The sequence below is a fragment of the Panulirus ornatus genome, chromosome 5 (genome assembly GCF_036320965.1).
Source record: "Panulirus ornatus isolate Po-2019 chromosome 5, ASM3632096v1, whole genome shotgun sequence".
NCBI lineage: Eukaryota > Metazoa > Arthropoda > Malacostraca > Decapoda > Palinuridae > Panulirus > Panulirus ornatus.
This window is the reverse complement of record NC_092228.1, coordinates 24,301,810-24,320,435: the sequence shown is the minus strand read 5'-3', so window position 1 is coordinate 24,320,435 and position 18,626 is coordinate 24,301,810. Positions and strand designations below refer to the sequence as shown.

Here is an 18,626-nt window from a genome sequence, read left to right as displayed (position 1 = left end):
GTGCTGAAAACTATATCATCGTCACTGAATAGCATTACCGGACTCCGCCTGCCTGTGGCGAAAGGAAGTAGCTGGAGGAGCCCTTTGTTGAGAGGATTCCTAATGTTATACGATGAAATGATGAAGTTTCGAGGTATTTTGATGAGGGGAAAATTTTTCATTTCAGTGATACAAATGATCTTGTATAAATAACCATCATCAGGCAATAACATTTTTTTCCTTTATAACGCTGATTACGTCGACGGTGTCTGTAGCGCTAACTGTGTGGTGTGAAAGGTGCGAATGTGCTGGTGTTGGTGAGGGTAAACCAGCTAGTGAGTTTGACTTCTTTCATCCCCAGATTACACATTTCAACTATGGGCCGTATAGCTTCGTCCGTCGGGCAAAGAATGACACCGTGTTGGCACGCTTTGGCATGGACGTGGAGATTGTCAAGGCTGTCGCCCACGTGCTGAACGCCACTGCTGTGTTTACCTCACCCAACGGTATCGTAAATTCGTTAATGTCATACTTCTATCTGTGCCATCTCAGATACATTAATCTCGTAATCTTGCAAACACATCAACATAAAACCATGACGGAGGCCTTCAGTGCCTAAGGCAGATTATTAATGGCTTTATCAAACCGTTGAATTTCATGTTATCAATTGACTCTATAGCACTAATGCTAAACAACTACCGAAACACAAATTATAATGATGCAAAGTAAAAAATATGACAAAAAAACATCATATCTCACAGAGCTCAATATACAATACTTCCTGTGTATCTTGTTTGGACAGTCTTGTGTAGAGGATAATATCACAGATGTCTTAACATTTCAGAGAGAACATGGGGAGAAAAGTATGAAAATGGATCATGGTATGGTATTATGGGACAGCTGCATAGACGCGAAGTTGATATTGGGATAGCCTTCTACATAACAATCCAGTGGAGTGAAGTACCAGACCTGACTGCACCTTATATAGATGATGTAATGTATATCATAAACAAATGCTCATCTCTTACCTTGTCATAAGGATCTCATAGGTTTTCATAGTTCAATGGGGCATCACTCCACTGCCAGGAAAAGAACGAAAATCGGTAATATATATATATATATATATATATATATATATATATATATATATATATATATATATATATATATATATATATATATATATCATTTATTTTGCTTTGCCGCTGTCTCCCGCGTTTGCGAGGTAGCGCAAGGAAACAGACGAAAGAAATGGCCCAACCCACCCCCATACACATGTATACACATACACGTCCACACACGTAAATATACATACCCATACATCTCAATGCACACATATATATACACACACAGACACATACATATATACACATGCACACAATTCGCACTGTCTGCCTTTATTCATTCCCATCGCCACTTCGCCACACATGGAATAACATCCCCCTCCCCCCTCATGTGTGCGAGGTAGCGCTAGGAAAAGACAACAAAGGCCCCATTCGTTCACACTCAGTCTCTAGCTGTCATGCAATAATGCCCGAAACCACAGCTCCCTTTCCACATCCAGACCCCACAGAACTTTCCATGGTTTACCCCAGACGCTTCACATGCCCTGATTATGTCCATTGACAGCACGTCGACCCCGGTATACCACATCGATCCAATTCACTCTATTCCTTCCCCGACATTCACCCTCCTGCATATTCAGGCCCCGATCACTCAAAATCTTTTTCACTCCATCTTTCCACCTCCAATTTGGTCTCACACTTCTCCTCGTTCCCTCCACCTCCGACATATATATCCTCTTGGTCAATCTTTCCTCACTCATTCTCTCAATGTAACCAAACTATTTCAAAACACCATCTTCTGCTCTCTCAACCACGCTCTTTTTATTTCCACACATCTCTCTTACCCTTACATTACTTACTCGATCAAACCACCTCACACCATATATTGTCCTCAAACATCTCATTTCCAGCACATCCACCCTCCTGCGCACAGCTCTATCCATAGCCCACGCCTCGCAACCATACAACTTTGTTGGAACCACTATTCTTTCAATCATAGCCATTTTTGCTTTCGGAGATAATGTTCTCGACTTCCACACATTCTTCAAGGCTCCCAGAATTTTCGCCCCTTCCCCAACCCTATGATTCACTTCCGCTTCCATGGTTACATCCGCTGCCAGATCCACTCCCAGACATCTAAAACACTTTACTTCCTCCAGTTTCTCTCCATTCAAACTTGCCTCCCAATTGACTTGACCCTCAACCCTACTGTACCTAATAACCTTGCTCTTATTCACATTTACTCTTAACTTTCTTCTTTCACACGCTTTACCAAACTCAGTCACCAGCTTCTGCATTTTCTCACATGAATCAGCCACCAGCGCTGTATCATCAGCGAACAACAACTGACTCACCTCCCAAGCTCTCTCATCCACAACAGACTGCATACTTGCCCCTCTGTCCAAAACTTATGCATTCACCTCCCTAACAACCCCATCCATAAACAAATTAAACAACCATGGAGACATCACACCCCTCTGCCACAAACCTACATTCACTGAGAACCAATCACTTTCCTCTCTTCCTACACGTACACATGCCTTACATCCTCGATAAAAACTTTTCACTGCTTCTAACAACTTGCCTCCCACACCATGTATTCTTAATACCTTCCATAGAGCATCTCTATCAACTCTATCATATGCCTTCTCCAGATCCATACATGCTACATACAAATCCATTTGCTTTTCTAAGTATTTCTCACATACATTCTTCAAAGCAAAAACCTGATCCACACATCCTCTCCCAATTCTGAAACCACACTGCTCCTCCCCAATCTGATGCTCTGTACAAGCCTTCACCCTCTCAATCAATACTCTCCCATATTTTTACCAGGAATATTCAACAAACGTATACCTCTGTAATTTGAGCACTCACTCTTATCCCCTTTGCCTTTGTACAATGGCAATATGCAAGCATTCCGCCAATCCTCGGGCACCTCACCATGAATCATATATGCATCAAATAACCTTACCAACCAGTCAACAATACAGTCACCTCCTTTTTTAATAAATTCCACTGCAATACCATCCAAACCTGCTGCCTTGCCAGCTTTCATCTTCCGAAAAGCTTTTACTACCTCATCTCTGTTTACCAAATCATTTTCCCTAACCCTCCCACTTTGCACAACACCTCGACCAAAAAACCCTATAACTGCCACTCTATCATCAAACACATTCAACAAACCTTCAAAATACTCACTCCATATCCTTCTCACATCACCACTACTTGTTATCACCTCCCCATTAGCCCCCTTCACTGAAGTTCCCATTTGCTCCCTTGTCTTATGCACTTTATTTGCTTCCTTCCAAAACATCTTTTCATTCTCCCTAAGATTTAATGATGCTCTCTCATTTGCCCTCTTTTTCACCTATGTCACCTTTCTCTTCACCCCTGCCTCTTTCTTTTATAAATCTCCCACTCATTTGCATTTTTTCCCTGCAAAAATCGTCCAAATGCCTCTCCCTTCTCTTTCACTAATAATCTTACTTCTTCATCCCACCACTCACTACCCTTCGTAATCAACCCACCTCCCACTCTTCTCATGCCACAAGTATCTTTTGCGCAAGCCATCACTTCTTCCCTAAATACATCCCATTCCTCCCCCACTCCCCTTACCTCCTTTGTTCTCATCTTTTTCCATTCTGTACTCAGTCTCTCCTGGTACTTCCTCACACAAGTCTCCTTCCCATTCTCACTTACTCTCACCACTCTCTTCACCCCAACATTCTCTCTTCTTTTCTGAAAACCCCTACAAATCTTTCACCTTCGCCTCCACAAGGTAATGATCAGACATCCCTCCAGTTGCACCTCTCAGCACATTAACATCAAAAAGTCTCTCTTTCGCGCGCCTGTCATTTAACACGTAATCCAATAACGCTCTCTGGCCATCTCTCTTACTTACATACGTATACTTATGTATATCTCGCTTTTTAAACCAGGTATTCCCAACCACCAGTACTTTTTCAGCAAATAAATCTACAAGCTCCACCATTTCCATTTACAACACTGAGCACCCCATGTATAACAATTATTCCCTCAACTGCCACATTACTCACCTTTGCATTCAAATCACCCATCACTATAACCCGGTCTTGTGCATCAAAACCACTACCACACTCATTCAGCTGCTCCCAGAACACTTGCCTCTCATGATCTTTCTTCTCATGCCCATGTGCATATGCACCAATAATCACCCATCTCTCTCCATCAACATTCAATTTTACCCATATTAATCTAGAATTCACTTTCTTACATTCTACCACATACTCCCACAACTTCTGTTTCAGGAGTAGTGCTACTCCTTCCCTTGCTCTTGTCCTCTCACTAACCCCTGACTTTACTCCCAGGACATTCCCAAACCACTCTTCCCTTTTACCCTTGAGCTTCGTTTCACTCAGAGCCAAAACATCCAGGTTCCTTTCCTCAAACATATTACCTATCTCTCCTTTCTTCACATCTTGGTTACATCCACACACATTTAGACACCCCAATCTGATCCTTCGAGGAGGATGAGCACTCCCCGCATGAATCCTTCTTCTGTTTCCCATTTTAGAAAGTTAAAATACAAGGAGGGGAGGATTTCTGGCTTCCCCGCTCCCGTCCCCTCTAGTCGCCTTCTACGACATTACATAGTATTACATAGTATTACATAGTATTCGAATAATTATTTCCTGTTAGCCAGCCCCATAGCCTAGCGATAGCATTCCCGCCTGTGGCACAGTGGTCACGGGTTCGATCCTGGCTGTTGGAGATCTGTATGTTTTATGAAGGTGCGCGTTCATATGCACTCTATTCGTATTCATATGCCTCCGCGTTGTACAGTTAAGTTCGGTAAAATGCCATCTGCTTGCTATGTGCGCTTTTTGAGAAATATCTGGTGTAGATGATACTGCTCACCAACGTGATACGAAGGGTATTCGAGTACGTAGTATTCGAATAGTCATTTCCTATTAGCCAGCCCAATAGCCTAGCGGTAGCATTCCCACCTGTGGCACAGGGGTCACGGGTTCGATCCTGGCTTTTGGAGGTTTGTATGTTCTGTGAAGGTACGCGTTCATATGCACTTTATTCGTACATATATATATATATATATATATACATATCTTTTTTCATATTATTCACCATCTCCCGCATTAGCGAGGTAGCGTTAAGAACTGAGGACTGAGCCTTTGAGGGAAGTCCTCACTTGGTCCCTCTTTCTGTTACTTCTTTTGGAAAATCAAAAATGAGAGGGGAGGATTTCCAGCCCCAACGTTCCCTCCCCTTTTAGTCGCCTACTACGACACGCAGGGAATATGTAGGAAGTATTCTTTCTCCCCTATACCCCGGGATAATTTATGTATATATATATATATATATATATATATATATATATATATATATATATATATATATAAGAGTGAGTGCTCAAATTACAGAGGTATAAGTTTGTTGAGTATTCCTGGTAAATTATATGGGAGGGTATTGATTGAGAGGGTGAAGGCATATACAGAGCATCAGATTGGGGAAGAGCAGTGCGGTTTCAGAAGTGGTAGAGGATGTGTGGATCAGGTGTTTGCTTTGAAGAATGTATGTGAGAAATACTTAGAAAAGCAAATGGATTTGTATGTAGCATTTATGGATCTGGAGAAGGCATATGATAGAGTTGATAGAGATGCTCTGTGGAAGGTATTAAGAATATATGGGGTGGGAGGAAAGTTGTTAGAAGCAGTGAAAAGTTTTTATCGAGGATGTAAGGCATGTGTACGTGTAGGAAGAGAGGAAAGTGATTGGTTCTCAGTGAATGTAGGTTTGCCTCAGGGGTGTGTGATGTCTCCATGGTTGTTTAATTTGTTTATGGATGGGGTTGTTAGGGAGGTAAATGCAAGAGTTTTGGAAAGAGGGGTAAGTATGAAGTCTGTTGGGGATGAGAGAACTTGGGAAGTGAGTCAGTTGTTGTTCGCTGATGATACAGCGCTGGTGGCTGATTCATGTGAGAAACTGCAGAAGCTGGTGACTGAGTTTGGTAAAGTGTGTGGAAGAAGAAAGTTAAGAGTAAATGTGAATAAGAGCGAGGTTATTAGGTACAGTAGGGTTGAGGGTCAAGTCAATTGGGAGGTGAGTTTGAACGGAGAAAAACTGGAGGAAGTGAAGTGTTTTAGATATCTGGGAGTTGATCTGGCAGCGGATGGAACCATGGAAGCGGAAGTGGATCATAGGGTGGGGGAGGGGTCGAAAATTCTGGGAGCCTTGAAGAATGTGTGGAAGTCGAGAACATTATCTCGGAAAGCAAAAATGGGTATGTTTGAAGGAATAGTGGTTCCAACAATGTTGTATGGTTGCGAGGCGTGGGCTATGGATAGAGTTGTGCGCAGGAGGATGGATGTGCTGGAAATGAGATGTTTGAGGACAATGTGTGGTGTAAGGTGGTTTGATCGAGTGAGTAACGTAAGGGTAAGAGAGATGTGTGGAAATAAAAAGAGCGTGGTTGAGAGAGCAGAAGAGGGTGTTTTGAAGTGGTTTGGGCACATGGAGAGGATGAGTGAGGAAAGATTGACCAAGAGGATATATGTGTCGGAGGTGGAGGGAGCAAGGAGAAGAGGGAGACCAAATTGGAGGTGGAAAGATGGAGTGAAAAAGATTTTGTGTGATCGGGGCCTGAACATGCAGGAGGGTGAAAGGAGGGCAAGGAATAGAGTGAATTGGAGCGATGTGGTATACCGGGGTTGACGTGCTGTCAGTGGATTGAATCAAGGCATGTGAAGCGTCTGGGGTATACCATGGAAAGCTGTGTAGGTATGTATATTTGCGTGTGTGGACGTATGTATATACATGTGTATGGGGGGTGGGTTGTGCCATTTCTTTCGTCTGTTTCCTTGCGCTACCTCGCAAACGCGGGAGACAGCGACAAAGTATAAAAAAAAAAAAAAAAAAAAAAAATATATATATATATATATATATATATATATATATATCTTTTGCGCAATCCATCACTGATTCCCTAAATACATCCCATTCCTCCCCCACTCCCCTTACTTCCATTGTTCTCACATTTTTCCATTCTGTACTCAGTCTCTCCTGGTACTTCCTCACACAGGTCTCCTTCCCAAGATCACTTACTCTCACCACCCTCTTCACCCCAACATTCACTCTTCTTTTCTGAAAACCCATACAAATCTTCACCTTTGCCTCCACAAGATAATGATCAGACATCCCTATAGTTGCACCTCTCAGCACATTAACATCCAAAAGTCTCTCTTTCGCACGCCTGTCAATTAACACGTAATCCAATAACGCTCTCTGGCCATCTCTCCTACTTACATAAGTATACTTATGTATATCTCGCTTTTTAAACCAGGTATTCCCAATCATCAGTCCTTTTTCAGCACATAAATCTACAAGCTCTTCACCATTTCCATTTACAACTCTGAACACCCCATGTATACCAATGGCATGAGAAGAGTGGGAGGTGGGTTGATTAGAAAGGGTAGTGAGTGGTGGGATGAAGAAGTAAGAGTATTAGTGAAAGAGAAGAGAGAGGCATTTGGACAATTTTTGCAGGGAAAAAATGCAATTGAGTGGGAGATGTATAAAAGAAAGAGACAGGAGGTCAAGAGAAAGGTGAAAGAGGTGAAAAAAAGGGCAAATGAGAGTTGGGGTGAGAGAGTATCATTAAATTTTAGGGAGAATAAAAAGATGTTCTGGAAGGAGGTAAATAAAGTGCGTAAGACAAGGGAGCAAATGGGAACTTCAGTGAAGGGCGCAAATGGGGAGGTGATAACAAGTAGTGGTGATGTGAGAAGGAGATGGAGTGAATATTTTGAAGGTTTGTTGAATGTGTTTGATGATAGAGTGGCAGATATAGGGTGTTTTGGTCGAGGTGGTGTGCAAAGTGAGAGGGTTAGGGAAAATGATTTGGTAAACAGAGAAGAGGTAGTGAAAGCTTTGCGGAAGATGAAAGCCGGCAAGGCAGCAGGTTTGGATGGTATTGCAGTGGAATTTATTAAAAAAGGGGGTGACTGTATTGTTGACTGGTTGGTAAGGTTATTTAATGTATGTATGAATCATGGTGAGGTGCCTGAGGATTGGCGGAATGCGTGCATAGTGCCATTGTACAAAGGCAAAGGGGATAAGAGTGAGTGCTCAAATTACAGAGGTATAAGTTTGTTGAGTATTCCTGGTAAATTATATGGGAGGGTATTGATTGAGAGGGTGAAGGCATGTACAGAGCATCAGATTGGGGAAGAGCAGTGTGGTTTCAGAAGTGGTAGAGGATGTGTGGATCAGGTGTTTGCTTTGAAGAATGTATGTGAGAAATACTTAGAAAAGCAAATGGATTTGTATGTAGCATTTATGGATCTGGAGAAGGCATATGATAGAGTTGATAGAGATGCTCTGTGGAAGGTATTAAGAATATATGGTGTGGGAGGAAAGTTGTTAGAAGCAGTGAAAAGTTTTTATCGAGGATGTAAGGCATGTGTACGTGTAGGAAGAGAGGAAAGTGATTGGTTCTCAGTGAATGTAGGTTTGCGGCAGGGGTGTGTGATGTCTCCATGGTTGTTTAATTTGTTTATGGATGGGGTTGTTAGGGAGGTAAATGCAAGAGTTTTGGAAAGAGGAGCAAGTATGAAGTCTGTTGGGGATGTGAGAGCTTGGGAAGTGAGTCAGTTGTTGTTCGCTGATGATACAGCGCTGGTGGCTGATTCATGTGAGAAACTGCAGAAGCTGGTGACTGAGTTTGGTAAAGTGTGTGGAAGAAGAAAGTTAAGAGTAAATGTGAATAAGAGCAAGGTTATCAGGTACAGTAGGGTTGAGGGTCAAGTCAATTGGGAGGTGAGTTTGAATGGAGAAAAACTGGAGGAAATGAAGTGTTTTAGATATCTGGGAGTGGATCTGGCAGCGGATGGAACCATGGAAGCGGAAGTGGATCATAGGGTGGGGGAGGGGGCGAAAATTCTGGGGTCCTTGAAGAATGTGTGGAAGTCGAGAACATTATCTCGGAAAGCAAAAATGGGTATGTTTGAAGGAATAGTGGTTCCAACAATGTTGTATGGTTGCGAGGCGTGGGCTATGGATAGAGTTGTGCGCAGGAGGATGGATGTGCTGGAAATGAGATGTTTGAGGACAATATGTGGTGTGAGGTGGTTTGATCGAGTTAGTAACGTAAGGGTAAGAGAGATGTGTGGAAATAAAAAGAGCGTGGTTGAGAGAGCAGAAGAGGGTGTTTTGAAGTGGTTTGGGCACATGGAGAGAATGAGTGAGGAAAGATTGACCAAGAGGATATATGTGTCGGAGGTGGAGGGAACGAGGAGAAGAGGGAGACCAAATTGGAGGTGGAAAGATGTAGTGAAAAAGATTTTGTGTGATCGGGGCCTGAACATGCAGGAGGGTGAAAGGAGGGCAAGGAATAGAGTGAATTGGAGCGATGTGGTATACCGGGGTTGACGTGCTGTCAGTGGATTGAATCAAGGCATGTGAAGCGTCTGGGTAAACCATGGAAAGCTGTGTAGGTGTGTATGTTTGCGTGTGTGGACGTATGTATATACATGTGTATGGGGGGGGGTTGGGCCATTTCTTTCGTCTGTTTCCTTGCGCTACCTCGCAAACGCGGGAGACAGTGACAAAGTATAATAGAAAATAATAATATATATATATATATATATATATGTATATTGTATCATACTTAACCGCCGAATCCCGCGTTAGCGAGGAAGCGCATGGAAATGACGAGGCATCACCCAACCCACCCACATACTCGTGTATATACATAAACGCCCAAACGCGCACATATACTTACATATGCGTTTCAACGTATACATACATATCCATACACAGACATATACATATATAAACATGTACGTATCCATACTCGCTGCCTTCATCCATTCTTGTAGCCACCTCAATACACACGAAATAGCATTCACCCCTCCTTCCAGCGAGATAGCGCAAGGAACAGAAAAAAAAAAGCATATTCGTTCACACTCAGTCTCTAGCTGTCATGTGTAATGTACTGAAGCCACTGCTCCCTCTCCATATCATGACCCCACAGGCCTTTCCATGATTTACCAAAGACTCTTCATATGCCCTGGTTCAATCCTTTGACATCACCTGGACCACGGTGTACCACATCGTTCCAATTTACTCTATTCCTTGCGCCCCTTCCACCCTTCTGTATGTTCAGGCTCCGAATGCTCAAAATTTTTTTCATTCCATCCTTCCAACTCCAATTTGGTCTCCCGATTCTCCTTCTTCCCTCAACCTCTGACACATATATCAACTTTGTTACTCCTTCCTTACTCATTTTCTCCATGTGTCCAAAACATTTCAACACACCCTCTTCTGCTCTCTCAACATATTCTTTTTATTACCCCACATCTCTTTTAGCCTTTCATTACTTACTCGATGAAACTACTTCACACCACATACTGACCCCAAACATTTCATTTCCAATACATTCACCCAGCTCCACACAACCCTATCTATATCCCATGTACTTCGCATTCTTGTACTTGCGCATTCTTTGGAGAGTATCAAACACCTGTGTCTTGTACTTTCAATTATGTTTCTTATCTATTTCTCTCCCCCGAGTATATACTTCAAAATGTAAAATCTGTTCTCATATTTGGACAGATTTTCCTAACACCTTTCAGTTTCTCATTATAGGTTAGAGCACTTTTTTGGTCCTTAATCAGTAACGATTTTGACCCGCCTGAAGAAATTTTTTTTTTTTAGCTGCTAAATGTGCATTGAAAGTAAACGAGTTTGCATAATACAGACCTTCAAAAATGTCATTATCTTGATATTTTCACCAACATAGGACGTGTGTTAAATTTTGTAAGTCCATAAGAACATGGAAGAACAACCGATCTCTGTACAAGATCATCATGAAATGACAGAAACTAAAATAGGAATTTATTGCAAAGAAAATGACGTTAAAACGGACAAAGCGTCCCCCTATTCATTCCCAATTAATCAGATTAAAGGTTCAAGGTGAAACACACTAATTTGAACATTTACTTTTGGATGAAAGGCTTTTAATTTTTTCATATGCATAATTCTGAATTTGAAATCAATATGCATAATTTTGAATGCTTTGAAGTCCAGCTGTGCCTTGAAATGCTCATCCTGTCAGTTGATTTATAGAATTCTTTATTCACAAGATGAAATAATTTTCTTGTAGCTACCATCTCCAGACATCGACACTAATTGCAAGTCTAAATTGAACACAGCCAATATGCTTCATGACCCGCATGGAGCCTCCGTTACCCCACTGGCAGTCCCTGGCCTTCCCCTTCCACCAGTGGACCTGGCTGGCAGTCCTCGTTGGCCTCATTGTCTCAGGACCACTTCTCTTCCTGCTGGCCCGGGCTAGCGGTCGATGGTGAGTCAGTCATGTTCAGTTGCCCTTGGTAGTAGTGTCACAAAATCCAGTGAAGTCCGCTCAGTGGCGACATCTGGCGGGTCACCCGCCTAGACGGATTTCTCCTTGTATTTCATCAGGAAAAGTACAAATAATTAAGATAATACTAAATATGCATTAGTTATTCTTTGAATAAAGAATATAGCCTTAATCAACAAGCAAAATAGTTTGCATTTCATGGTGAAATATTGGGAAACAAAGTATTATAAGACGAAATTATCGCTCAAATTGGGGGAGAGAACGCTGGGCGATATGCCAGTTTTTAATGTTAGTGATGATTACACATTATGAATAATCATTCTATAAATAACATATGTCCAGGAAGTGGGATTGAGGGGCTATGAAAAACAAGAAAATATTATTACGGCACGCCTTTGACTTGTGGGAAAACTTTAGAGAAGCAAATATATGTAAAAATGTTGTGGCATCGTTGCCAAACCGACTCAGTAAAGTCATAAATGTTAGAGAAGGCTGCACTAAATATTAGTTGTGTGCTGCATTTTTTTCTTTTCTATTATCCTCAATGCTTTGCGTGAGTATATTACTACTACTACTACTACTACTACTAATAATGATAATAGTAATAATAATAATAATAATAATAGCAATAATAACAATAATGATAACAATAATAATGATAATAATGATAATAATGATAATGGTAATACAATAAACTAATTGCCAAAGAGAGGAAGAGTGTGTAAGGGTGGACGACATGCATTCAAGGCCGGTGCAACAAAGGTTGCTGGAATGGGAGGGAGCTGGGTGGAATATAGACAAAATGTTTTACTGATAAACTTCAACACTGGTTGCAGATATGTGGGCAGTCAATTATTCTCAAGGTGTGTAGTTGGGAAGAGGGATGGAGTGAAGGATGAGAGTTTCCCTAGCAAGTAGGTGTTGCCATATTGGAAAAGTTAGTTATTTACGCACGTCATGACGTTGATATTTGAAACAGCAAAACCTTATATGAATACCAAAAACGTTGCTTAGTAGTTTAGGATATGATGAACCAATGTATCGTTTTATCTAGCAGTTGCAGCTGACCAAATGATATTAATTGCCCCCTCATTCATTCATACCGACTCAGCTGAAGCTCGATCACAGCAAATTTGTTAAGCTTTCCATAATTCTTTTTTCTCTCCAGAAACACATACCATTTTGCCAGCGTTTTTGGAAGCATCTAGAATGAGAGGGGAACTCTGTAACTCTGGGGTTATAAAAGTTTCGGCAATTTGTAATTACAGGCCGCAGCGTCTGCTATCACATCTACCTCAATTCGCCAAAGGAATTAAATTTTTTATCGCTTATTGGTAGCCAGCTAAATGCATTCATGTCTATAAATCGAATAGAATCTAGAATATGGGGTGGACTTATGAATTTAGAATATGGACTTATGAATTTATTCTTATCAAGAGAAGCTCTGCAGAGACATATAAGACCTAGGGACGCGAGAGTTGGAGATAGTTGCTAGATACCGCATTCTTTGTCCAAACATCTTGCAGAATATGACATCACTACCTGGGGCAACTGTACATATACAGATACTAAAGATCATCACGAATTGTACCTTTTTCCGTTTGTATTATCGCTTTGTGCCTGTTTACTTATATTACATTTTATCATTTGCAATGTCTTATTAGTCTATTTCAATTCTCTCGTATTCGATTGGTATACAGTTAACGGTTGTATCTTGAATGTGGTTTACATATTTCTATGCTCCGTATCTTTTCTTGTCCTGTTTTCTTGCTAAAGCATTTCCCTTTTATATCCTCTTGTATTTCATTATTCATCCCTCATGATATATACATTTTTGTTTTGTGTGTTTTGTGTATAACTGTCACATTTCTTTCATGTTCACTTCTTTTTTTTTGATATCTAGTATATTCTACGATAATAATTTGTTCCAGGTAATCGTCTGTAATGCAAAGTAAGGACTGTATTTGGATGATCACTAGAATCGTACCAGAGGGAAGGAAAAGATTTTGTGATCAATCAGAAAATTTTTCAATTACATAGAAATTACTTCAGAGGTAACTTTCAACTGGAGAGACGAGCAAAAATGCCTCATTTTATCTAGACTTGCATATCTAGTGACATTTTCATTGCTCTTGACAGACAAAAATTGGAATGATATCGTCAATGCAAATAGTATGGACGTAGTTTGGTAAAACTCCAGTAAAGGCCTTATTGGAATAGAGAGAACACACTTGTCAACGCGCAGTTGAAGATCTGCTTTTTAGCTCGCCATAGTAAACACCAGCAGACTCTGGGTATTTGGTTACGTCGGACTGTAGGCCTGTCGAGTAGTAACGCCGTTAGGAGTATCCCTTCATTAACACAGGGCACATCTAGATTCCCGTGTATGTGTTGTTGGATCTAATGGCTATCATTATCCTTACCAGATTTCAACAGTACAATGTTCTAAAGATGGTTCTTTAGGTTACGTGATGTGCGCCGTGTAAGATATATTCATATTCAGAACAAAATGATGCACACGGTACATATAATAGAGTTGAGATTATCCGCTCTCATACTCACGAATGCTAGTTGATACAGATGATATATCAGTATCTCATTTGCATTCGAGAGTTTCGAGATGGAGTGTAAAGGAATATTCAATCGCGACTGTACAATATGGGTAAGTGACAGCTCATTTTCTTTTAGCAAGACACTAAAGTCTACAGTTTAGATTGTTGTACAAAAACAGATATTCTTATTTGAATTCGATTTTCGATACCGTAATAATTTCTATATCTTATTCAAACTTTTCATCAAGATATTGGGTAGGTAAAGATGTCTTTTATGTTTGATTTGGATAACGAAACTTCCATAATTTTTTTCCTGTATATTTCTGCTCCTTTAACCGTTCATTATAATCTATGAACAGATGGAGTGCCAATGATATGCGTAAAATTACATCCGATTACCTTTATCATATTACCTCGTGAAATAAAAGTATTTATCTTTCTAATACTGTCTAAGCTTTCAGAGCATATGTAAGTTTCTTAGGTAAACTCTTTACCCTTCTGAGAAAGGATCACAGGAAAAGTATTGAAGTACTGGTACCTTTGCTGATCTTCAGGGTCAGCATTGTATACTGTGATAAACCAAAAGACAAGAGAGTTTCAAAAATTGAAAATATAACTTCTAAGCCTTGTAACGATATAGCAGTTAGCGTTTCTGACGGTGACGCATTCCCAGGACGACCAGTTTCGAGCCCATAGGTCCGAATCCTTTTTGTAGCAGTCGGTTCAGAGTCAACCCAGTTGGTCATCCACTAATCTAACCACTCGTGGTTGGTCGATAAAATAAGTACCTGGCTCAGGCTTGGATATATATATATATATATATATATATATATATATATATATATACATATATATATATATATATATATATATATATATATATATTTTTTTTTTTTTTTTTTTTTTTTTTTTTTATACTTTGTCGCTGTCTCCCGCGTTTGCGAGGTAGCGCAAGGAAACAGACGAAAGAAATGGCCCAACCCCCCCCCCCCATACACATGTACATACACACGTCCACACACGCAAATATACATGCCTACACAGCTTTCCATGGTTTACCCCAGACGCTTCACATGCCTTGATTCAATCCACTGACAGCACGTCAACCCCTGTATACCACATGACTCCAATTCACTCTATTCCTTGCCCTCCTTTCACCCTCCTGCATGTTCAGGCCCCGATCACACAAAATCTTTTTCACTCCATCTTTCCACCTCCAATTTGGTCTCCCTCTTCTCCTCGTTCCCTCCACCTCCGACACATATATCCTCTTGGTCAATCTCTCCTCACTCATTCTCTCCATGTGCCCAAACCATTTCAAAACACCCTCTTCTGCTCTCTCAACCACGCTCTTTTTATTTCCACACATCTCTCTTACCCTTACGTTACTTACTCGATCAAACCACCTCACACCACACATTGTCCTCAAACATCTCATTTCCAGCACATCCATCCTCCTGCGCACATCTCTATCCATAGCCCACGCCTCGCAACCATACAACATTGTTGGAACCACTATTCCCTCAAACATACCCATTTTCGCTTTCCGAGATAATGTTCTCGACTTCCACACATTTTTCAAGGCTCCCAAAATTTTCGCCCCCTCCCCCACCCTATGATCCACTTCCGCTTCCATGGTTCCATCCGCTGACAGATCCACTCCCAGATATCTAAAACACTTCACTTCCTCCAGTTTTTCTCCATTCAAACTCACCTCCCAATTGACTTGACCCTCACCCCTACTGTACCTAATAACCTTGCTCTTATTCACATTTACTCTCAACTTTCTTCTTCCACACACTTTACCAAACTCAGTCACCAGCTTCTGCAGTTTCTCACATGAATCAGCCACCAGCGCTGTATCATCAGCGAACAACAACTGACTCACTTCCCAAGCTCTCTCATCCCCAACAGACTTCATACTTGCCCCTCTTTCCAGGACTCTTGCATTTACCTCCCTTACAACCCCATCCATAAACAAATTAAACAACCATGGAGACATCACACACCCCTGCCGCAAACCTACATTCACTGAGAACCAATCACTTTCCTCTCTTCCTACACGTACACATGCCTTACATCCTCGATAAAAACTTTTCACTGCTTCTAACAACTTGCCTCCCACACCATATATTCTTAATACCTTCCACAGAGCATCTCTATCAACTCTATCATATGCCTTCTCCAGATCCATAAATGCTACATACAAATCCATTTGCTTTTCTAAGTATTTCTCACATACATTCTTCAAAGCAAACACCTGATCCACACATCCTCTACCACTTCTGAAACCGCACTGCTCTTCCCCAATCTGATGCTCTGTACATGCCTTCACCCTCTCGATCAATACCCTCCCATATAATTTACCAGGAATACTCAACAAACTTATACCTCTGTAATTTGAGCACTCACTCTTATCCCCTTTGCCTTTGTACAATGGCACTATGCACGCATTCCGCCAATCCTCAGGCACCTCACCATGAGTCATACATACATTAAATAACCTTACCAACCAGTCAACAATACAGTCACCCCCTTTTTTAATAAATTCCACTGCAATACCATCCAAACCTGCTGCCTTGCCGGCTTTCATCTTCCGCAAAGCTTTTACTACCTCTTCTCTGTTTACCAAATCATTTTCCCTAACCCTCTCACTTTGCACACCACCTAGACCAAAACACCCTATATCTGCCACTCTGTCATCAGACACATTCAACAAACCTTCAAAATACTCATTCCATCTCCTTCTCACATCACCGCTACTTGTTATCACCTCCCCATTTGCGCCCTTCACTGAAGTTCCCATTTGCTCCCTTGTCTTACGCACCCTATTTACCTCCTTCCAGAACATCTTTTTATTCTCCCTAAAATTTACTGATAGTCTCTCACCCCAACTCTCATTTGCCCTTTTTTTCACCTCTTGCACCTTTCTCTTGACCTCCTGTCTCTTTCTTTTATACTTCTCCCACTCAATTGCATTTTTTCCCTGCAAAAATCGTCCAAATGCCTCTCTCTTCTCTTTCACTAATACTCTTACTTCTTCATCCCACCACTCACTACCCTTTCTAAACAGCCCACCTCCCACTCTTCTCATGCCACAAGCATCTTTTGCGCAATCCATCACTGATTCCCTAAATACATCCTATTCCTCCCCCACTCCCCTTACTTCCATTGTTCTCACCTTTTTCCATTCTGTACACAGTCTCTCCTGGTACTTCCCCACACAGGTCTCCTTCCCAAGCTCACTTACTCTCACCACCTTCTTCACCCCAACATTCACTCCTCTTTTCTGAAAACCCATACTAATCTTCACCTTAGCCTCCACAAGATAATGATCAGACATCCCTCCAGTTGCACCTCTCAGCACATTAACATCCAAAAGTCTCTCTTTCGCGCGCCTGTCAATTAACACGTAATCCAATAACGCTCTCTGGCCATCTCTCCTACTTACATAAGTATACTTATGTATATCTCGCTTTTTAAACCAGGTATTCCCAATCATCAGTCCTTTTTCAGCACATAAATCTACAAGCTCTTCACCATTTCCATTTACAACACTGAACACCCCATGCATACCAATTATTCCCTCAACTGCCACATTACTCACCTTTGCATTCAAATCACCCATCACTATAACCCGGTCTCGTGCATCCAAACCGCTAACACACTCATTTAGCTGCTCCCAAAACACTTGCCTCTCATGATCTTTCTTCTCATGCCCAGGTGCATATGCACCAATAATCACCCACCTCTCTCCATCAACTTTCAGTTTTACCCATATTAATCGAGAATTTACTTTCTTGCATTCTATCACATACTCCCACAACTCCTGTTTCAGGAGTATTGCTACTCCTTCCCTTGCTCTTGTCCTCTCACTAACCCCTGACTTCACTCCCCAGACATTTCCAAACCACTCTTCCCCTTTACCCTTGAGCTTCGTTTCACTCAGAGCCAAAACATCCAGGTTCCTTTCCTCAAACATACTACCTATCTCTCCTTTTTTCACATCTTGGTTACATCCACACACATTTAGGCATCCCACTCTGAGCCTTCGAGGAGGATGATCACTCCCCGCGTGACTCCTTCTTCTGTTTCCCATTTTAGAAAGTTAATACAAGGAGGGGAGGATTTCCGGCCCCCCGCTCCCGTCCCCTCTAGTCGCTTTCTACGACACGCGAGGAATACGTGGGAAGTATTCTTTCACCCTATCCCCAGGGATAATATACATATATATATACATATACACACACACACACATACACATACATACGCACATACACACACACACACACACATACATATATATACATATGAAAAATGTAAGAAACAATTTATAAAACAAACTTTTAGCTTGAAATGAATGAAAAAAATGAATGTCACATAATGGTTCAACCTCTGGCTATGGAAAAGGAAATGTACAATTTATTCACACAAACGTCAATAGCAGTTCTCATCAATTTCACCACTGTATCAATAAGCTTCAATATAGTTATATATATATATATATATATATATATGTATATATATATATATATATATATATATATATATATATATATATATATATATATATATATATATATATATATATATATATATATATATATATATATATATACATATATATATATATATATATATATATTTTTT

General features: G+C 40.9%; 1 protein-coding gene across 1 annotated transcript in view; it reads left to right on the top strand.

Moving 5' to 3' along the window:
- The window catches only part of LOC139748792 (probable glutamate receptor), an 80,470-nt gene that overhangs the window by 42,311 nt on the left and 19,533 nt on the right, over nt 1–18,626 (top strand). Inside the window, exons 4-6 of the mRNA XM_071662226.1 lie at nt 341–485; nt 824–972; nt 11,255–11,406. Of these exons, the coding sequence (XP_071518327.1) occupies nt 341–485; nt 824–972; nt 11,255–11,406 (446 nt within the window). The remainder of the gene's footprint in view (nt 1–340; nt 486–823; nt 973–11,254; nt 11,407–18,626) is intronic.